Raw genomic sequence first — 23,326 nt, 5'->3', positions numbered from 1 at the left:
GTTTGCTGCTGATATTCTGGGGATAGGCCTAGCCAATGTACGACTTTTGCCTTTTAATATATTTGCTGCATTAGGCCTAGATCAGTCTTTCTAGAACAGGCAAGGGCTTTCTAGCCTCACGTCAGCAGCGCTGCATCACCCATATAGCCTACATTAAAACAACCAGCCACCACCTCTAGTGTGTGTGCCTCTCTCGCTCAGAGGGGAGGGAGAGGCTGAGGGTCGATCCAGCATGGATTCTAAACTCTGTGGTGGATAGGATCTACAATTAGGTGTTAATAATATTACCACGCTAGGTCGAAGTACTCCCAAGTGCTATTGCGCAACACATTGTAGTTCTCATGTTTATTCGCTTGGAAAATCGTCACGTTTCATGTTGTGTGCCCTAACATTTTTCATCAACTACTCCTGCAACTGTATTTAAGTAGGTAAAACGTGGAGGTGTTTGAATACTGCTATGTGCCTCTCTCTACGGCCACGGCAGAGCCCGCTAGCATAGCAACATGCTAACACATTCGCGCCGCGCGACAGAGCGTTTGAGTGCACCTACCGACGCGGGAGAGGTACGACTCAACTCGTGAAAGTTACGGTAAGAACATATATCACTACTGATTTTGGGTGGCGTGTTCCTTTAAGGTTTCTGTTGGTGCTCATCTCTGGGACTTCCGATAGCTCTGCAGAAGTTAACATTCCAACCTGACAGATATCTCACTGACTTAGGGAGTCCTTCCATTTCACAGCTTGCTGAAAGCACACAGCTGAGCGGTCAGAAAGCCCTTTAGTGGCTCAGCACAGAGCATGCCCCCATCCAACAGTGACCACTGAGAACTTTACAGGTCAAATGAACCACTCTCACTGCCCATTTAAATCTTTAATTAGCCTATAAAGTGCAGAAATTAAATAAAAGAACTTGTGCAGTGTTTTCAGAAAAAAAAGAAATATGCAATTATGTATTTTGAAGTCGTCATGATTATTTATAAGGTTAACAAGTTCATGATTGGTGAAATTAAGTGTGTTGGCAATTTAGCAATTCAATTTGTTGTGTTTGACAACGACGCAGATGAATTGTGACAGTCTTGCAGCATTTTAATAAGGGACATCCCTCTCTAGAAGCAATAGCAATGTCAGAGAAGTTGAGAACTAGCATGTTCAGAATCAAGGCAGGTACGAGGCCCCTCCACTAGACCAGGGATGGCAAGCCAGCGCCACTGAAGCCAGGCTGTGGATGGGGTGATGGCATGGCACTCACATCCCCATTGTTTAGTGTCCTTCACTGCTTCAAGTGGTAATAAGTGTCCTTCACTGCTTCAACACAAGTGGTAAGAAAAGAGTCAACTGAGAGTCAACAAGAAGAGAGGTCAGAAGGACCATGTGTTAGATAAGGACCAGGAGGATCCACACAGCTTCAGCACCATCAGCCCATGCATCCTTCAGCTGCTTCAGAACGGCCTGTATACGGCTCATCCGGCTCATCCGAATGAAAAGCCACGGATCCACTTGAATTCTGAAAACCACAAACATTCCAGTTGGTTTGATGGGTCCACCGAGCATTCTGAGGTATTATCTGCACACAGATACAAGCTCTTGGGCAGGCTTCCAGAGAGCACGGGATACGAGCTAAGGTAACAAACACAGAGAGATGAGTTCAGATATCTCTGCCATGACCCATGTGGGATTGCATATTTTTCTCCTGTGTAACTTGAGAGCTGTTGATATGAACTCAAATATGTGGGCGGAAAGCACTGAACCATGAGAAGACCTTTCCAAGGGGACCGGAATCATTCCTGTTTGATTTGATGTGCCCTTCTGGAAAGGGTGCTTGCACTGTTGCCAACGGGTACACAACTAAACAATTGTGCATCCATGGCTTCCAGTGAAAAACTGTTTAAAAAAAAAACTCAACCATTATTTCTGAACCATGACTTCTAGAGTATCAAAATAATTGCTTGTTAAGTTTGTTGGCGGAGCTGAATGCTACCATTTATACAGTTTAAATGAAGTGTTTATCTGAATCCAAATCCTCTATGAGACAGTTGAGAACATAAATAGCAATGTCAGTCTTTACACTACAAGTGCATTGGTTTGTCTGCATGGATGGTCACTGAACAATTGCCTTGCTGTTTTACACGAGAAGTTGGAGGCCTCCCCTTCGTCTTTTTCCTATTATGTGCAATTTCACTTGGCTCATCTGTGCACTGAAAGGAGCTCAGATGACCCATATTCAGTATTCCACTGAACATACCACAGAATTGCACATATCGAGATTTCTTGATTATCGCAAATGGAGAGCTGTAGGGTAAATCCCTTCCACCTTTTGACTAAAGAATAAGGGCATTGTTTAAAAATGTAATAAACATCAACTATCTTCTTGAATCTTTTAAGCCAACTCTGTGACATGCCGAGCCCTGAGAGAAGTTGAGGTGAGTGGAAATGGGGCAGAGAGTAGAGAAGCCGTCTGAAGCTTGTTTGGTGCTGCTGTCACGATAGGAATTCATCATCATCATCATCATCGTCATCATCTCTCAGTCTAGACATGAGGATGTCTGCCAGGGCTGGACCAAAACAACTGGACAGGTCATTCTAGTCTCCAAAACACCACAGCCCGAGCCATCACACAGCAACTCAGCCGAAATGAAGACAATTGATCATCCAAGTCATAAAATTGCAATTAGGTCTTTTCCACTGTTTGCTGTTTTTCCACTGTTTGCTGTTCTTCCACTAACAGAGATCTCTGATGTAATATTTTCACTGTGTGTGTGGAGTATGGTCCCCAGGCACCTATGGGGAGATGAGGTTTCACCGCCTGTAAGAAAGTAATCATCACATCAGGGACTCTGGAGAGGAGCCCTGTTCAATTAAGCACTCACTTTTCCACACCTCCTTCATCTCTGACAGTCCAGAGGAGGAAGAGGGGCTATTTATCCTCTTTGACAAAGCTAATTTACAAACAACAAAAGATCATCATCATCATAAAATGCGTCTGGCTTCTCATTGGAGCTCTTGCGGGTGTGTATGAAAAACTTGGGCAGAAGCTGAGGCAGTGGTCTCTCTGGTATTTCAGCAAACACACACACACGCACACGCACGCACGCACGCACGCACGCACGCACGCACACGGTGGTCGGCCAGAGTGTGTGAATTCCATGCGCCGGCCGATGTTGAAATTATATTGATCGCGTTCCCCAGGCCCATGGGCCGGCTGGCTGGGCAGCATACACGAACGCACGCAGCAGGATATCGACACGGCCGGCTGCGCTGACCCCAGGAGCCTCCGGCTAGCTCACACTCACTCACGGCAGCACATTTCAAACAACGTGACCCCACACACACTAACACACATCTCACCCTCTGCTTCATTAACACACACACACATATCTCTCTGACTGACTTTATCAGTCTCTAGTCCTATCTCTCTCTCACACACACACACACACACACACACACACACACCTCTGCCTGCTCTAATCTAGCAGATCTTAATTCTATTACAGATCCCCAAACTTGCACTGTTTCAAGGAGAAATGTAACAATGACATTAAACACCCGCCACCCGCGACACACACACAAGCAGTAGTCGGCTGGCATGCACTAATGGAACAATGACATCAACAGACTCCTGTTCCATTACTCCAACAAACAAGCCCTTACACACCCACACCCACCAAATGATCTTGTCCTCCCATTCAGTTGTGTAAACAACATTAAGTCAGCAGCACAAGCAGGTTCAGTTTTCCAAGGTTTAAGATAATCTAAAATGCTTTCATAAACGTATTCAGCGAAATTTGGCAATTTCATGCATGTGCTGATTTGAAATAGAATATACAGTATATTGTACACTGACCAGCACACTCTCTCTATCTCTCTCTCACACACGCAGACACGCACGCACGCACACAATCAGGGAAAAGCAAAGGGAGCCGAAGACGTGCATTATAAGCAATAATATTTAATGATCTCTGTATGAGGCCCTACACCCACTCACAGTACAGATACATTGGCCCTGACTCCAGAGCCAAAATCATCAATTCAAACAGACCTAAATAAATATGAGTGTATGCTTGAGTGTGTGTGTGTCTGTGTGTATGGTATGTCTGAGTGTGTGTGAGAATGTGTAAGTCAAGTAACGAAATGTAAGTAAAAGACCAAGATATATACTTATATATATATTTATATAAAAAACTAGATTCATCTCCATTAAAAAATGGGTTAAATTTCAACCTAAATTTAAAATTTCAATATAGCTTGGGCCATCAGTTAGTCTTCACTAAAATTGATAAAAAATACTTTTAAGACTTTGAGAGAAAAAACAAAGAGAAGAGCATATTGTATTAAACATTAAACTTCTGAGGCGAAATAGCGCCACTCAGTGGTCATGTTTGGTCAGCTTTGGTCAAGGTAAGAGAGAGGAGGGGGCATTACTGAAGACTTGGGTCCACTAACCACAGGCTCACCATACAGGTTAAGCTGCAGGCAAACCCCATAAGTGCTGGCTAAGTTCATCCAGAAAGACTGAAAACGGGGCTTATGTAAGGGGAAATTCACTAAGTTCAAATACATTAAAAAAGGTTTTCATTTGTTTTGATGAGACAGTTATGCGTTTGCCTGAAAGTGTGTATACGTAGGCCTTTGTATAAATGGGTGTGTGTGAATGAATGGTTTGTGTGTGTGTGTGTGTGTGTGTGTGTGTGTGTGTGTGTGTGTGTGTGTGTGTGTGTGTGTGTGTGTGTGTGTGTGTAGTGGGGTGTAGGGCGTACAACAGAGTCTGTCCCCAGCTGAAGAAATTCGGTCCATTTTTCCGTCTCATTTTCAGCAGAGATTCCTTCTCTTACCATCTCCTCTCTTACTCGTCTTCCTCCCTCCCTCCCTCCCTCCCTCCATCCATCCCTCCCTCTATCCCCAATTCACTACAGGAGGGGCGTAAACAGGAGGCCAATCCCGCCAACCTCCCGACTTGGCCACCATAACAGAGAGAGGAGCAGAGGAGATAGAAGAGGCCTTGTTTGGACACCTGACCACGCCAGGTATCTCATCCTTCTTCAGCTCTCTCTCCTCTCTCTCTCTCTCTCCATCTGTCCCTCTCTCTCGGCTCTGGTCCTCAACGCAGGACATCACAGAGAATGGGGCGGGGTTAATTAGAGAGCCAATCACCCCCCTGTCTCAACCAATCAGAAAAAAGCACTGAGGGAGCAGAGGGCGGGCTCAGTTTGAAGCGCTGCTGTTGGAGGAGCTGCTTGTGGAGGCCAGCGCTGTCCCAGAGTTCCCGGTGCTGGTCACCGACTTGCGGATGTGAGGCAGGAGGAAGGGATCGCTGGCCAGCTGGTGGACGTCGATGCGGTCCTCCTTGCGGTAGACGAGACAGCGGCGGATGAAGGCCTGGAGAATGGTCAGACAAAAGAATGAGAATTAGGATTACTGACTGCAATACTACTGCAAACTGGCAAACTGGAACATGGCAACATTACACAAGGATTTGAATGCATCAACAACAGCACACTGAGATCTTCTAACATAAGTGCCAAATCCCTCATAAGCTTAGGAAAGGGAAAAAAAACAAGCTCTATTCTAGTTTTGCCTATGCCAAGGTACTTAAACTACCACTAAAGAACATTGGAACCCTTAAGAATGAAACAGAAGTTCTGAAGAAATAAAGGGCAAAGATCTGAGATGCCCACCTTGGCCTCTGGTGAAACGCCCGGTTTGGGTGGAAACTGGACCTCTGTGGCCTTCAGAATGGTGTTTTCCTGAAGGATATCCTGCTGAGACTGGTTATGTCCAAACGGCTGGGGAGAGCAAGCAAGCAATCATTAAAATGAGATTATATACAATTGATAGCTAGGAGTTGAGTTTCAGGATTTGGAGTTTTACATTGAAAAAGCATAAATACTCAAATCAGTAGCACAGCACAGAGTTTACATTACTACAGTTACAAATACTATTTGCAGTGTTTCCTGCTTGTGAATTGTGAGTGTAGTTATTTACTTTGGTAAAGCTAAAATGCAGTGCCCATTTTTACTCTTTTGTGCATCTGATGTGGAAATAAAGTGTGTGTGTGTGTGTGTGTGTGTGTGTGTGTGTGCACGCATGTACCTTTTTCCCATAGAGGCACTGATAGAATATGACTCCAACTGACCAGACATCCACCTTGTTGGAAATTTTGGGTGGTTCCTTTCCCACCACAAAACATTCCGGAGGCAAGTACCTGCGGGGGAGATGCTTTAACTGTCATGGTCCTTTTACTTTAAACACTGTACAATCCATCATGCAGCCCACACCAACATTCACCTGCACCTCCCGTTAGAATAAGAGTGGCGGCGTGCTCACCAGTAGGTGCCGGCTCCCTGGGAGGTCAGCTCCATGCCGTCCACTCCGTAGTTGTCATCGTCCATGATTTTCGAGAGGCCAAAGTCGGTGATCTTAATCTCCCCGCAGGCAGTTCCATTAACCAGGAGGATATTACCTACAGCGCACACAAATAGTCAGCAACACTAAACAGAACTACAAACGGCTCAATGACACCAGTAGAAAGATGATTGACAGCAGTATTTTGGGGGCATTTTTAAATGCTGTCTTGCCATTAAAGAGGCTCATGTTTCTTGCAATTCCATTATTTAATTGAATAGGTTTTAATCGGCCAACAATACGTGCGTACTAATTTTGTTTGTGCCGAATATTTAGTTCTATGGGGGAAAAAAAAAATAGATGAACAACTGAACCAGATGGCACAAATTGCTCGAGCCATTTAGGAACAAATCTGTGTGTGCAAATTGCTCTCGCATGACGCTCATTGAGAGAAACGGCATAAACATGAGGCTGCGCATCGACGCTCGGCTCGTCTGTTGCGTTTATTCCTCGCTGGGTCGCTCAAGACAAAACAGATGTTTCCAAGAGGCCGCTTAGAACGGCTGGTGCCTGACCGCATGTGTACAACACCACACCACCAGTGCACTTCGCATCCATGGCTACAGCAACAACACTGGACACAGATGTGCAGCTGGAGAGCGACAGGGACGGGGATGTGATAGGTCATTACGTCCAGTGAATGTTGTGGTGAATATTATGAGCGCAATTCCTAATAATAGGGCATTACAGGGTAAAGCTGCGAGAGCTGTCGGCCATGAGGGTCGCAGCCATGCCTGTCTACTCACTTATGCAACATTCTCTCATTTCATTCAGACCTTTCCAAACGTCTGCATTCAAAGGGTTGAGCTAATCGAGCTATCAATTCTCTTGGAGTTCATGATGAATGCATTAAACACACCTCAGCTTCATGAAGAGTTCCTCGGAGTCATTATTATTCAAGAATACAATGAATATTCAGCTAATCGCACACAGACCGATCTGTGTCATTTAGGAAAGAAACAGCGATCACCACACAGAGCAATCGCTGACACGCTGGGGGCAGAACATTTTACATTTGTTTGACAAACAGTGTCACCAGTTGCTTGGCAACCTCTGCCACCTCCATGTGGTGGAGCAAACATAGCCTTTTCAGAGTGAGCCTCCTGCAGTCAAAACTCTACATCAGCTGGGTGAGAAGGGGGGGACTCAAGACGCCAGCGACCCACCTGGCTTCAGGTCGTAATGGATGATGGGGGGCCGGATCTCGTTCAGGTACTTGAGTGCATTGACCACCTGCATGATGATGGAACGGCCCTCCTTCTCCGACATCAGCTTGTGCTGCTTTAAGTAGAAGTCCAGGTCGTTCCCCTCGCAAAACTCTAGAACTGTGCAGAACCTGCAAGCAAGAGCCGTGACACAAACTTGTTCACCGCTCAAACCAGTCAACAACAAGACTGGTTTAACCAGTTAAGCGAATGACGATTGTGAGATCCTAATACAAAACTAACATGATATTACAGTCTCAGGACTGACACGGTTTTCTAAAGTCCAGCAGCGGAGAGGATATCTGATACCGAGAGAAAGAGACAAAAAAGGTTCTGACTTACGAGTCCGTATCCAGGGAGAAGTAATCGTATAGTTTGACTATTCTGGGGTGGTCCAGTTCCTTGTGAATTCTGTATTCTCGACAGGCATGTCTGTGGGGGAGGAAAAAACAGTAATACTTAAGAAAAAACAAGACTACTGAATGCCTGATTCATGCCTCCTCAGTGGCCAATTCTGAGGGAACTGATGGCTTGCCTGTCTGAAATCTTACAGAAGCTGCGGTACATCCACGGAGTCAGGATTTGGAGGGAAAGCTTCAGCCAATTAGCATCCACCATCTTTAAAGGTGCCATGTGTAAGAATTGAGGTAAAAATATCCAAAAAATGAGCTACACGCATCAAAAGAATGAGAAGAAATAAGGGTGATGATGTTATTAAAAAAAAACAAGATATAGTGCTGCAGAGATATCAACCTGAATTAGCATGCTAAATTACTAGCCACAGCCCGACAGTTGTCATAATACCAGTTTCGGCCATGGGAGGCGGTATGCAGGCAACATAACCGCCAGCCAAACTGCAATACTGTTACTCAAGGGTAGACCAACTCACTTTCTGGAGGTATACTGCCCCCATCTTTTATGGAATGTGGAGTATGAATTGATTTTTTGGCGGACATTACACATGGCACCTTTAAAACGGTCTCCACATTTTTGCCCACACAAACAATCACTGACACAAATACTTGTTGCCTATGGTGTATTCCAACGACCTTGTTATTGGTCACCAAAAAATGCATTTTAAGTTATTTATGTGGTGACTGCCACAATGTTTGTGTTAGCAAACAAAATTTCCCACAACTGTCCAAAGTACTGCTGTCTGTTGAAGTGCTGATTTAAAAACATTACTGAGAAACAGACTGTACAGTCTGGCTCAGAGGCTTCATGTGGCGACAGCCTTGATTCCACGCAGAACCATAAATTGGGCTTTAGAGGACATGTACAGGCTGCCAAGGAGGCATTTGTTTATTCAATAACAGTTCAACTCAGACTTAGATTATCAGGAGACCTTACAAAGGGCTTTAAAGTCTAGGTTCACTAATAGTTTGTGAACAGTAGCCGAAACTTAAAATTGGGCAGCTATTTATGGACTGCTGAGTGTCTTGCTGGAAACCATGTGATCAAAGACCATCACAGCCCCCTCAACGGTCATTATGAGCGGTTCGGTCCCTGAGGATGTGGGCAGTAATTTGAGCCAATTCGCCATGAGACTGATGTCTCTGACCCAACACAGCATGTGCCTTGGCACATTTGACGCCTCGTCTCGATAAAAGCATGAATCAGCCTACAAAAAGTCTCTGTGGTTTCCTGAGGTGGATGTTCAATGTGTTGAATGGAAGATCAACTTCAGAGAGAATTGGTCTTGCTCACTCACTTGTGGTAGTTCTCCTTCTTCTCATCTCTCCAGTTCTTGTTGAGCTGGTGGATCTTCACAGCAACATACCTCTGCTCTGTGAGGTCAAAGGCCTGTGTGAAAGAGATAGACAGAGAGTGATGAGATGAGCAAAATAAGATAGTGGTGAGTCTAAAATGGAGAACAGCTGCCATACTTTACTGCTACTGCTGCTCTAGAACCTAGAACCCCTGTAGTGGCTTATGTGGGTTTTGGTTGCAATACCTTTACTGTCAGTTACAAAATGTGAGTGGATCCATGTTATCGACTCTTCCAACTCTACACACACATCCCTGAAATGTATTCACAACCATGCATGAAGCAACAACAATTTATGCAGAATGCCATCCTACTAGACTCAGAGAATACCGCCACGTTCCATGTCTATGAATGGTGCTACATAAATTCAATTGTCTCGTCAAAAGATTTTTTTTTTCAGCTATAAGTAATGATCATAATAAACTAACACACTCTGATTAAGTGCTCAAATTCAGACCACGTCCTTCAACGCGGATAACTCTCGTAATGGTTGTCCAGATGGCTGTCCACAGAGTACAGATTCCTAGTCATGGGTTCCGCAGGGCTTCACAGCCAAAGCCCAAAAGACACAGCAGCAGGCCCTGGCTTGCTTTAGCACAGAGGAGCGGATTTGCCCTCTAACTCCTTCATGACACAGCACATTTGTCTTTGCCTTTTTTTCCCCAGGACCCTGCTCAGAGTGAGCAAGGGAGAGGGAGAGAGAGAGGGAGAGAGAGAGAGAGAGAGAGAGAGAGAGAGAGAGAGAGAGAGAGAGAGAGAGAGAGAGAGAGAGAGAGAGAGAGAAAGAAAGAAAGACAGAGAGAGAGAGAAAGAAAGAAAGAAAGAAAGAGAGAGAGAGAGAGAGAGCACAGCCATGCCGTAGGGTATCACACCCAGCCATCTCTGCAGCAGCTTTGCTGACAAGCGGAGGACATCCTCTGCCGTGTACCTTATAGACTTCACTGAAGCCTCCTCGCCCCAGTAGGTGCAAGAGCAGGTAGCGATCGTTCAACGTTGGGTGGTCTTTAAACCTGGGGAGGATAGGTTTAAATAAAATCATTATTACTTATTTTTTCAGTTTTAAACAGATATTGTATCTGCTTGCAAAGAGTAATGCCAATAGAGCTCAGTTGAACTGAATTAAAAGGGAGAGAGAAAGTTAAATATTCAGCAAGCTAGCCGCAGTTGGCTTCCCATCTGGCAGAATGAGGGATGGTGCCGGTGACCAGCACAGAGGACTTACTGGGAATTATCTTCATTGTGGATTCGCTTCAGCTCCCGGATGTGTAGGTTCCGTACCCGCTCCAAACGTTCCAGTTCTGCTTGGATCTCAGCCTCCTCCTGTGGGGGACACCAGAAAAACACACACACACACACACACACACACACACACACACACACACACACACACACACACACACACACACACACACACACACACACACACACACACACACACACACACACACACACACACACACACACACACACACACACACACACACACACACACACACTCTCTTCAAACTCCTGTAAGGCTCCCCCACTCAGACACACTTCTATTTAGTTTAACATCACCAGAGATTAGGCACATCCATGGTCACCCCCTACCTTCTTTAGGTGGCCGAGGCGTAGTTTGAAGATCTCCTCTTGCTCGTGATACTCTGCTAGTGATAACCTGAAAATGTACACAAACCTTTGAGGGAACAGAATGGAGAGTAAACCAGAAGTCTATGGAGGCTACACGCAGTAGGGAGTTAACCGTGAACGTTAGTGTAAAATGAAACCAATACAAGCATTCTTTCCTAGGTAGGCTGGACATCTGGATACTGACAGAGCAAGTTACACACAGATCAATGCTGCGGTCTGGAACAGTATCTACTTGTTAGGAAAAAAATCCAAGCATGTGTGACAAACATGTAAGAAATTAGAGTCCCTGAATCGGATAATGTTCTACAGTGTCTTTATCCTCCCCTTCCTCATATGCCCTTGCCCTCCCTCCATCCCTCCCTCCACCCCTCCCTCCCTCCCTCCATCCCTCCATCCACCACTCCCTCCCTCCATCCCTCCATCCCTCCCTCCCTCCATCCCTCCCTCCACCACTCCCTCCCTCCACCCCTCCCTCCCTCCCTCCACCCCTCCCTCCCTCCATCCCTCCATCCCTCCCTCCCTCCATCCCTCCACCCCTCCCTCCACGTACAGTTCGTTCTCTGCTCCGTTGCTCTTGCTCTTGCGCTTGTTGGGCTCCAGGCTGGGGGGTGGGGTCTGCGAGACGCTGGGTGGTTTCCTCTTGGCCAGCTGCTTCCTTTGCCTCTCGATGTCCTCCCTCTGAGAGTTCACCCGCTCCTGCTGCCTGCACACACACACACACACACACACACACACACACACACAGACACACACACACAAAATGTGGGCAAACCTGTGCGAGTGCAGGCTAAAACCGACAAGTGTCAAAGCACAGGTGTAGTAGAGGGAGACCTACTTGACGAGGTTCTGAAAGGCGTAGCCATCGGTCCACTGCTCAGTGAAGGACGCTCCGTGTCGGACAGTGGTGAAGTGGCCTAACCGCAGTCGGTCCTGCATGCTCTTCTCCCGACAAGCTATCTTCTCCTGCTTTGACTGAAGAAGCACACACACGCAGGCAGACATATTACCATATCCACTCCAACCAAGTGTTCACGTTTCAAATGAATGTCTCCCCAGTTGTACAGCTGCCTGGTCTGAGTGTCTCACCTTTTCAATGAGCAGCTTCTTACTCATGGTCACACACTTGTTCAGGCGTTCTTTGCAGCGCTCTAGCATCCTCTGCTGCTCATCAATCTGCCTCCGCAAATCACAGTTTACCTGAAGAAAGCACACAAACAAACAAACAAACAAACAAACAAACAAACACACAAACAAACAAACAAACAAACAAACACACAAACAAACAAACAAACAAACAAACAAACACACAAAACACAGTTATAAAGGAAGTCAGCATCTTGGTGTTAATATGATTGACACACATTATTGTGAGAATCAATCCAAGGCCTTCTTTATTTTATCTCACTGAAGAACAATCAAATCATAAAATCAACAAAAACAACAACAAAAAGCATTGGCATCAAAACAACCCCTATTCTCAAACCTTGCTCTTCAACGTCCTAAAAAGTAGACAGCCGGACAGTGTATTCATGCTCCCGGGGCTGCCTGTGTCCATCCCCTCTTACCCTCAGCAGGTCGTCGATGCGCCCCTCCTTCTTCTCCAGGTCGGAGCTCTTGCTGCTCTCCAGGGCAGCCAGCTTCTCCATGGTCAGGTCAGACTGGGGTGGAGCGCAACAGACGGGTCAGCAGGAATGGAATAGACACAAGTATAAGTAAGTATAGTATAAGTATATATACACTCTTTTGATTCCGTGAGGGAAATTTGGTCTCTGCATTTATCCCAATTCGTGAATTAGTGAAACACACTCGGCACACAGTGAACACACAAAGTGAGGTGAACACTACTAATCCCGGTGCAGTGAGCTGCCTGCAACAACAGCGGCACTCGGGGAGCAGTAAGGGGTTAGGTGTCTTGCTCAAGGGCGCTTCAGACGTGCCTACTGGTCGGGGTTCAAACCGGCAACCCTCCGGTTACAAGTCCGAAGCGCTAACCAGTAGGCCACGGCTGCCCCAAATAAATCGCGTGAACAGCGACTTGAACCCTGGACCCTCAGATTAAAAGTCTGATGCTCTACCGACTGAGCTCTCCGGGCTTCCGAGTGGAAGAGGGGAAGGGGACAAGAACAGGAGAACCAGTGGAAGAGGGAAAGTGGACGAGAACAGGGGAACCAGTGGAAGAGGGAAAGGGGACGAGAACAGGGGAACCAGTGGAAGACGGAAAGGGGACAAGAACAGGAGAACCAGTGAGGGGGGAGACTGCAGGTGCTGCCTTTGAAATGACATCATTAGTCCTGCTCAAGCTCTAAACATATGTGCTCTACTAGGCTAACAGGGGCCTAATCATCAGTCCTCCCTCAAGCTTTAAACATATGTGCTCTACTGAGCTAACAGGGGCTATTCCAACCATGTGGCCTCATTCTCTGGGCAAAACCAAATCACACAGACTTCTCTATGAGGATTGCTTCAGCTTAGCCCGAGGTAAATGATCTGATTTAGTGTCTAAACCACATACTTGGAATAAAACTCTGGTATTCACACACACACACACACACACACACACACACACACGACAATCTTTGCTATTTGTGATGTGTATGTGTGTTACCTGTGTTGCTCTGTGTTGACAGTGAGCGCTTATGGATTTCAGGGAGCAGAAGGAGTGCTCTGTGTTTATTGAGCTTAAAGAGGATGGACTGCCCTGCTGCACCTGGAAAGCACATGCATGCACACACACATGCGCACACACGCGCACACACACACACACACATACAGACACACATAAACAAACACCCCAAAACAAAATTACATGTCCAGTACTGTGGTTGCTAACGAGCATGCAAGGTCTAGAAATATCAGAAAATGTGAAATGCTTCACACGTTACAGCTGATACGAGTGAGTGCCAGGTGGGGCAGCACTGGAAGGAGGGGACAGGTAGGGGAATAAAGGAACTCACAGCGGCGGGAGGGTTGGACAGCGAGTGCTGCGGGGACGACCGCACCACGGGGGGGATGCACCGAGCCGGACTGGTACCAGCCCCACTGCCACCTGCAAACTGGGCCAGAGGAATGAGAGCAGCAATGAGAGAAGGGACTGTGCTAAAACAGGGTTTCTGCAGGTATCAGCAAATCTCATTTCATGCTTTTTCATGCCCCTTTTCATGCCACTTTAAACTAATTTCATGCCCATGTCCAACTGCAGATACGGAATTTTTTCGGTCATTTGTTATTTCCTCCGTTCTTTCGCCATAGCGAACACTCACTCAGGTTCCGCCTGTCAATCATTACGCTATACTTCCGTTCAAAATTAGATTTAGATGTTTATATGATCAAAATAAATAGTGAAAAAAAAAGTTTTTATTCCATCAAGTTTACATAATTTTTAATGCCTTTAATACAGAGGGAAGAGGCAGTAACTTCAGGAGCCTCACAATTTCGAAAGCTTTAAGTACAAACCATGTCTTCACCAGTAAGGCATTGTTAACTTATCAGAGCATAACCTACATGGTTTCACACCACAGCTATTTTCTGCTGTCGATCGCCAACACCTCAGGCATGTTCATAGGCTTCCTGAGAGCTAGGTGCTAAGGCGTGTGAACAGGCATGTGAGCAGTCGAACAGCCTGGAGAAGGGAGTGAACAAACTAGAGACACTCTGGCCATTGCCATTCACTCCATTCACACATGCCTCTTGAATTTCCCCTAGGGATCAATAAAGTATCTATCTATCTATCTATCTAACTAATAAAGTAGTTGACAGTATTTTGTCACATTCCCATGCATTGCACACCCATCGGCTCCATGTCCTTGAATTTATATCCACCAAAGTCAAGTGTTTTCTGGCACGTCTTTAGTGTGTGGGTGGAGAACTTGGTGGTTTTGAAGACAAATCTAAGTCTTACCTCGAAATAATCACTAATCTTGAGACCTCGGGTCCCTTTCCCTGCAAAGAAAAGACACGTGAGCACAATAAAGAGAGGCTCATAAACAAGGCTTACACCGAGTAGGATTTTGGGAATCAAAAGACGCATGTCAAAATCCTTGCCTTGGTTGTCGAACATGTCTCCTTTCCTCTTCCGGGTTCTCTGATCATTTGCCTTCTTTTCCGGAGTCTAAGGAGAACATGCAGGACACAAAGAGGAGTAAGATCCAGAAGCTTATCTAATGATGCAGCAACAACAATTTCAGTTCAATTACTTCTACCCACCAAAACAATGTATGTGCTGGTATGTGTGTCCACATGTGAGAGACAGACTACTTGTGTGTGAGTACGTGTGTGTCATTGATTTCTTCATTGAGAGGGAGCACACCAACCTCCAGTTCTTTATCGCTGAGTGACCCGACGCTGCAAAGACTCTGATTGGATGACTCATTATGACCAGAGCCCTGAAGAATGGTGGTGGTGGGAAGGGGGGGGCACAAAAGGAAATAATAAATTAACAAATAATCCTCCGTTACATACTCCAGCAGCACGCCTCTCCTGTTCTTCCGCATGGCCATAATGTATCACAGCCTCAATTGCTCCAATCCAATCCTAACATACGTATTGCAATTTTTATTCATACACCCAATCATTGATATATTCATTCATGCATTCTCTTTGGCTGTCACTCTGTTAGTCATAATGTTGCTGATACAGAACCTGGCACCTGGGCTGTCAAGGTCAAAGTATTATTATGGAACCACTCCAATGTACAGGCTTTCCCAAAGCTCGTGCCACAAAGCTCAACCACTAACTACAACCAAGTGCTATTCAAAATGTCAAGCAGCTTGCTCCCCAGCCCTGAAGGACATACTTATGCTAAGACAAGGCACACAAACAGAGACCAAAGGGAACAAACAAATAGACGGATAAATCACACTGAGTGCAGAGCGGAGAGGCAGAGAGAGGGGTAAAAAAAGAGGATGGATGGAAGAGATTACAGGGCATCTCATTAAACCCTGGTGTGTCTGCATGACGCCCACACCACCATATGAACTGAATACGGAGAAGAGAAAAGAGGAGAAGATGGATAGATGTTTAAGTTTCCTAACCCTGGCAACTCCGACCCCAGTGAAGCGGGCCTCTAGAAGCTCCTGGCGTCGTGGATCCAGACTGTGCAGTTCCTCCATCATGGCTTGAGAGAAAGAGAGAGAGAGAGAGAGAGAGAGAGAGAGAGAGAGAGAGAGAGAGAGAGATTAGACTCAGTTGTCAGTGATTGACTATGGAGTCTCCATAACTGTGACAAATTGGTAGCAACAGCACAACAATCTGTGCCCATGCATGTGTGTGTGACATGTTGACTCATGAATCTCTCATGTAGGTTTCCAGAATATTCCTAGAGTTCATGACTCAGCCTCACCCTTCATACTGGTGTCTAAATCTCTGTGCTGGTGCTCAGTTGCACAACAGTAAGCCAAACTAGACAGTTTTGATCATAAATGTACTACACACATAAACATTTGTTTTGCAAAACCTTTTGACAAACTAACTGAATCCCAAATCAGCAACACTTAAGTAAACAGTATTTTTTTGTTTCATCAGATAACAAGGGAGGGGACAGGACCTCATGACCTATTGTTTTAGTTGCACAGATTTAGATAACTCATCAAATAGGCTTTCCAGACATACATTCCTCTTGATGAAGCTTCAATCACTTCGTGAAAAACGTGAAATTAACACTGAGACTATCTATCATCAAAGAACACATCCCGTGTTTTCCACAATTAATGCATAACTTCATTTTAATGTCACACTTCTTAAAAATGACATGATGTACAATAATAAGTGTTAGATGTTATCTTAGTATGTGGCTACAGTAAATAAACACACACTCCAGACAGATCATATTAGTCACCATCAACTAAACACTTGCGCAAAGTTACCACTATGAACCCAGTTATCGATTAATAGTTATCGAAGGTGTGCCTGTCTTCTTACCCTAGCTAACCTTTGTACACTACATCGAAGTTGGCGCTAACAGTGATAAATCTCCCATTTTCTAAATATGTCTTAATCTTACAATGTTTCTCTTTCACTTGACAATAATGCACGCGAGGTGTTTGACATTTGTCGAAACAAATGTCTAATTCTGGTCAAGTGACACGCACAAGCTATTGATAAACACTAACAAACAACGTTGAACATCAGCAGCTAGATAGCTCGCTAGTTAACTTAGCCCACAAATCCAAACTATCGGTACAGCGCAAGCGATGATTAGCAAACTAACGTTAGCTGACAGCATCACCTCGATTTTCCCATAACATTTGACAAAATCAGAACACATAAAGCTCGACATCTCACTTAATCCATATACGACACAAACAGGGTAGCATTATACCTGCGGCAAACGGTCTTTTCCCGCAAGCACCTTTGGTTAATCCTCGATTATTCTTCCCTCGTCTCCCGTCTCACCCTTCCTTGGCTACCCCTACATTCCCAGACAAGGCCTCATCCGAATCCCCGTCTCTTGCCTACGAGGAGACACCCGATGGAGGAAGTGGTGCGCCAGCTCAGAGTCCCTCAGATGTGCGGAGGCTTATAAACCTCCAGGCCTATGAGAAAGTTATGCCCCGAAACCTCCTCAACAGAGCTTTGCCAACCTCAGATTTCCGGGGGTTTGAGGTTTCTTACTCTCTTTCTTCAGACAGCCATTGCATTTTGCCGTCGATCACACCAGACAATGCCCATCACCTGTTTTAGCATCTCTAGTTCATGAATCAAGGCTCCCACAAGGATATTTTTGTCATTTTCTTCCCAGTTGGTGTCAGACTCAGTCCATTCAGAAAACTGCTAATTTTACTTGCAGACTGCGGTTCCGACGAGCTCACCTCTTACGCATCAATGTTCTATCTTGGAAGTGATCCCGTTTGAATCAGTTCGGTTTAATCCGGATCGATTCGGTTCGGTTCTCATTATTTTTTTTTTCCTGCAATGTAAACAATAATCGGAAAATCTCATTTTTTCTCGCAAGATTTCCATCGCGACCACGCCCCACTTCACAAACTATTAATCTCAATAAAATCGAAAAGTTAGCCAGCCACACAGATGAGGAAATTAAACAAGTTAAATTCATAGGACACCATACAGTGGTTTGCACTTGTGCTTACAAGGTTTGCTCTAAAAAGTGTAGTAGCCTACTTAAAAATTGTATCAAACAACGCAACATAATAATAAAAAAAATAGGAATACATTCTTTTAAAAATCATTATTCTAAAGTCCTGTTTGTCAATTTTCCTGTCTGTTATGCATGTTTGCATGATACAAATAGTTATTCTGTAATGAGCCAAACATATTGACTATGATATGATGGCCCAGACTTCTACACAGTACACTTGCCCATCACAGTGATTGCAATCAACCTATGTGCTTTGGTCTCAGTCTCACCCATAGCAAGTGACCATCTCAATGCTCAGACAGAATTTGGTCATGAATATTCTACATGTTCATTGATAATCATCAGTATTATCAGTACTTCATTGTCATTAAGAGCACATGCAATGCAATATGCATTTCAATCCTACATATGAAAAAATGTAAACAGAAATAAGTCACAATGTTTCGTTTTTAAGATAAGATAAGATTCAAAGATACAAAGGATTTTTTTTTAAATCAAATATGATTAAAAGTGACAGTAACCTGTCAAATGTAAACAGCTGAATGGTAGGACTCAAGAGTCCACATCTCTCTATGCTGCTAAATGAGGTGGCCTGTCTCAGCATACATCCAATTTCCCCTTTCTCCTCACATATGTATTGATCAGGGAAAGAAGGTGCAGATTGATCAAGTGTACTTCAAGAGCACTGGAAAGGCTGGGTGTCTTGTCATATATTGGCAATAACTATCAGTCTCTAAAATATTTTTAGTTAACATTAAAACAGACTCAAAAAGCTTTGATATTCTCAGCATTTTGTGCACATTTCTTAAAAGATCTGAAAGAAATCTGAAACAGATGGTTATGACCTGTCATTGGCTTTGCGTCTTGCTACAAGAAGATTGCCTTGTGGCTGGTTATGTGAGTGTTCCCCTTAATCACATAATACACCTCAAATCAAGCTGGTGACGGAAAAACACTTAATAATCAGTCTGTTACAACAACCCTCACCCTTTGGCCAAAAGCTACAAAAGATCCTCTTCAGGTTGAATGCTGGACTTTCCACATGTCTATAGCTAAACATCAGATGGTCTTGGCATGCAAACAGCTCATATTCACTGAAGAGTACAGGTCCAGGCTGAAACTGTCCCTAGCTTTCACACTGATACTCCTGAAAGGTCCTTGGCTTTGAGTCCTCATGGTCTGATTGGGGCTTCTGGTACTTGCACTGGACCCAGACTCTGTACATGGTCAGCTGCTTGCCACGGTTCACCTGCAGTCGCCGGTCTACCAAGTTCTGCACCTTCTGCAGTCCGGCACCACAGAATAAGTTGTGGAGCTCATCTAGAGGGACATTCAAAATAAAATAGTTCACACAATGCTAAGGATCTGTGACCTGTAGATATCTGTACAGTTCTGATCTGTTTGTACTGCATCCCAGTACTCTAGGTTACAATATTGGCAACTGAGCAGTGCAATGCCAAAAAGCTCGACTTGCCTTGAGTAAAGAAATACACTCGAGTGCCATCTCCTCGCACATAGAAGTTTTCAGACAAACACCTCCCTGAGGACAAAAACACATACAGACACAGTGAAAACCCATCTTCCAAAGTTTCACAGTGACACACACTCGCTCACACACAAACAAACAAACAAACAAACAAACAAACAAACAAACAAACAATTAAAATCCCACAGGTCAGCTCACCTTTCTTGAAGCGTAGCTGGGCCAGGTCATATCGGCCATAGTCTCTTAGCAACAGCATCCCACCCGGCTTCAACAACCGAGCAAGCCCACATATGGATGCCTGCATCCTAAGCGGGACAGATAGCTAGTCATTTGATCATCAACCACAAGGGGGAGCTATTGCACAAAAAATGCAACAGAATATACTCGAGCACAGGCATAGTGAGTCAAACATTACTGCACTGTTTGTTTGACTGACATTTGAGATCACAGTGACTCATTATTTGATGTTGTACCTCCAGACCTACCTCGATTCAATGTTAAAGTAAAATTAGAACACATTCAACAAAACGAGGCTTTCCAAATACCTGATCTCATATCATCACAGTACATACAAAAACACTTACTCCCATCCTGTTGACTATCCGATGCAAATTCAAACTCACTTATCGGGATGTAGAGCAGACAAGACAAAGATGAGTATGATGACGTCTAAACTCCCCTCTTGCATCGGGAACTGGGCTGACTCATCACTCAGGTCATGAACGAAGGCGTGGCAGCGAGCAGAATCATACTCTGGGTTTGACTATGGGGAAAAACCAAAATGGCATTTTGTCAGCTAAATATCCATTAGTCTACATGGTCTGAAGAGTCCAACTATGTGTCATAAAAACGTTAATGCGTAGGTTTTGTATACATGTCTAGGATAGCACCTCTGGCTGACACACCCACCAAACAAGAGAAAACTACCTCACAAGCCTGTTGCACATTGTTGCGACCAAACCTGTGGTTCAAACTGGAAAAAAACAGCAAAATGGAGCAAAACCTTTTGCTTTCCAACATGCCCCAGGCAAGAATCCACACACTAAATTGACTCTGTTCATGCTTTTGTTTTGCATTCACCTTGACCAGCTCTACCGCTGTGCTGGAGAAATCACAGCAGTAAACAAACAGTCCCGGGTCACTGCAACACAACACAAGAGAGGGGGTTGAGGTGTATGTGAATGCAGATTAATCACTGAGAAACCAGAGCCATCTGCACAGCAGACTCACGCACTTGTTGGTCTTTAGGATGGGAAAGACTGTGTTCCCCACACCACAGCCCACCTGAGAATGAAGACACACAGGCTGTCAATGTCATGAATACACATATAATTAGTATAAGTATATACTCTTTTGATCCCGTGAGGGAAATTTGGTCTCTGCATTTATCCCAATCCGTGAATTAGTGAAACACACTCAGCACATAGTGAACACACAGTGAGGTGAAGCACACACTAATCCCGGCGCAGTGAGCAGCCTGCAACAACAGCGGCGCTCGGGGAGCAGTGAGGGGTTAGGTGCCTTGCTCAAGGGCACTTCAGCCGTGCCTACTGGTAGGGGTTCGAACCGGCAACCCTCCGGTAACAAGTCCGAAGCGCTAACCAGTAGGCCACAGCTGCCCCATAATTACATGACACTATCTGGCATAAGTCTCAGAAGTGTAGACCTACTACTTGAAGAGAGAATCAAAAAAGGACAACTATCACTCCCTTCTGTGCTCTGCTCAGCTAGTTCTGCTTACCCATGCTATGATTGAGAGGTCAGTTTTCAGCAATACTCCACTAGGAGCTGATCCATGTGATTTCTAATTAAACCTGTGCCCAGTATTCACTACTGGACTGACATGATGATGTGTTTTCAGACCACAGTGGTCGCTTAACCACACATACAGAAAACATACCATGGACGGAATCTTACTTCCAGAATGCGATATGTGCCAGATGTCCCAGGGCAGTCTCCATTCTGGTGGGAGACGTCTTCCCCGCCTTTCTCCTGGTCAGGGTGTCCGTCCCCTTCCTGAATTGACTGGTGGGACCTACACTTTGGGGCCAGCTCAGGAAATTCCGTGAAGAGCCAGTGGCGGTCTTTAAAGAATCGATTCTCGTGGATAGTGTAGAATTCATTCCAGTACTTGTCTGCATGGTTGTCAAACTCCTCTGAATTGAAACAGACAGTTTTGTTGTTACAGAGTACTCACACGGGTCGTTGTTTCAGCTGTAATTTACCTGGATGTTTTATCTGTTGCTAATGAAAACTATGACGTTACCACCAGTGCTGGTATAACATTACATTAGGACAAGAATATTTAAAAATAAGGATTACATGCAAATAGTAGCCTTATATCATAGATCAGAGATAGAGTGCTGCATGACTCGTATGATCTCACCTTGTTTTTCAGCCGGGATAGGCTGGCTATTCTCCTGGACTTTCCTCCGTGCAGCTGCGTCTTGCTCATCTGACCACTCGACGTTATCCCTTTAAAATAACGGGAGAAACCAAAGAATTCGTTCAGCATTTTATAACACGCACTCAACTTTTTAGTAAGCTAAAGTTGCTATGTCAAGCTTGCATCTGTGTGCTTCAATGGCACTGAAAACGTATACCATGCATTATGCTGGAAGACCTGACGAGGGTCTGTTAGAAAACGAGTTCCAAACTGTGGTCTCTTCTGGTCTTCGTCTGTTTGTTCAGCCGGTGTCTGGTGAATTTCGATAACATTTTCCTCCACAGACACACCGTTAGCAACGGGGGCTGCCATGTTGAAACCGGAAAATGAATTGCGTCACAGGAAGTGTAAACAACAAAACGCCCAACCAGGAGCCTGTAAACTTAAGGACTTGACATCCTTTTTTTAATCTAAATGAACACTGGATAAATTGTGTTTTCAATTGTGTTTCAGTATATCTTGACGTTTCTTACAATGGTAAAAAATAATAATGAACAGAATATTCTGTTTTTTGAGAACAACTGCAGTATGACCCTTATAGTTGCCTAGACTGAAGGCCCGGCCTGTTAGACTAGGCTGCATGACCCCTGTGATGTGTGTCTTATCATATCCACCTTACCTTTTGCGATAATAATAATAATAATAATAATAATAATAATAATAATAATAGCATTAGCAATATGAAATAGGCCCTAAATAGTTAGGCGGGGCGAGAGAGGACGTAGAGCTGGATGGAGAGACAGGTGCAGATCCAGTAAGCATCCTATAAGTGAGGGATTTGAATATGGTTATGGTTATGGCTATGGTTATGGATTTGGCAGACGCCTTTGTCCAAAGCGAGACACAAAAGCAAAACAACATAATATTTCAAATTGAACAGGGAACAGATTAGAATGTTGGTCAAATATAATAAGGAGAATAGTAATAATAAACAACAATATCAATTCAATCAATAGCCTAATAAAATAAGCAATGAAAATGAGGGGAAAATCAATAATAAAACAATAAAGTCCATTCAATCAATAATATAAAAACAATGATATGGTAAGACTACATTAAGGAGAATATCAATAATAAACAATAATGTCAAATTAATCAACAGCCTAATTAAAATAAAATAATATTATACAAACCATAACACATAAGCGCTTAAACAACTAAGTACATGTTGAACAGGAATGTCTTTAGACCCCTCTTAAACGACCCAAAACTACCACAGGAACGAAGAGCACTGGGCAACTCATTCCACCAACATGGAACCACTGAGGAATAGGCTTGAATTAGACCTAGTTTTTATGAC

The 23,326-nt window shown here is 44.5% G+C and overlaps 2 protein-coding genes across 3 annotated transcripts; both read right to left on the bottom strand.

Moving 5' to 3' along the window:
• Positions 1–3,930: 3,930 nt before the first annotated feature.
• Positions 3,931–17,924, bottom strand: tlk2 (tousled-like kinase 2). Of its 2 annotated transcripts, none has more exons than XM_076264999.1 (21): positions 17,318–17,924; positions 16,032–16,114; positions 15,312–15,383; positions 15,043–15,109; positions 14,900–14,940; positions 13,956–14,054; positions 13,607–13,702; positions 12,567–12,659; positions 12,088–12,198; positions 11,837–11,973; positions 11,552–11,704; positions 10,963–11,029; positions 10,595–10,692; positions 10,301–10,382; positions 9,316–9,407; positions 7,947–8,036; positions 7,566–7,735; positions 6,322–6,457; positions 6,088–6,199; positions 5,673–5,780; positions 3,931–5,373 (listed from the first exon to the last, which is right to left on the bottom strand). In XM_076264999.1, the coding sequence occupies exons 2-21, from the start codon at positions 16,110–16,112 to the stop codon at positions 5,200–5,202; spliced, it is 2,079 nt and encodes a 692-aa protein (XP_076121114.1). In that variant the 5' UTR covers positions 16,113–16,114; positions 17,318–17,924; the 3' UTR covers positions 3,931–5,199. The 2 variants fall into 2 exon arrangements, with proteins under 2 accessions (XP_076121114.1, XP_076121113.1); XM_076264998.1 differs by having other exon boundaries at positions 13,607–13,708; positions 17,318–17,923.
• Positions 17,925–18,567: 643 nt separating this feature from the next.
• mettl2a (methyltransferase 2A, methylcytidine) lies at positions 18,568–22,338 on the bottom strand. The gene is made up of 9 exons (XM_076265005.1): positions 22,184–22,338; positions 21,967–22,055; positions 21,498–21,736; positions 20,815–20,864; positions 20,661–20,721; positions 20,204–20,343; positions 19,779–19,885; positions 19,569–19,634; positions 18,568–19,414 (listed from the first exon to the last, which is right to left on the bottom strand). Exons 1-9 carry the CDS (start codon positions 22,336–22,338, stop codon positions 19,221–19,223), a joined length of 1,101 nt encoding a protein of 366 aa, XP_076121120.1. The 3' UTR covers positions 18,568–19,220.
• Positions 22,339–23,326: the final 988 nt, after the last annotated feature.

Source organism: Alosa pseudoharengus, unplaced genomic scaffold (assembly GCF_046254945.1).
Source record: "Alosa pseudoharengus isolate Yale_2024_CS ecotype anadromous, Long Island Sound unplaced genomic scaffold, YU_APseudo_1.1 YU_APseudo_1.1_scf_4, whole genome shotgun sequence".
NCBI lineage: Eukaryota > Metazoa > Chordata > Actinopteri > Clupeiformes > Clupeidae > Alosa > Alosa pseudoharengus.
The sequence above is the reverse complement of the archived record's forward strand: the minus strand, read 5'-3'. Positions and strand labels throughout refer to the sequence as shown.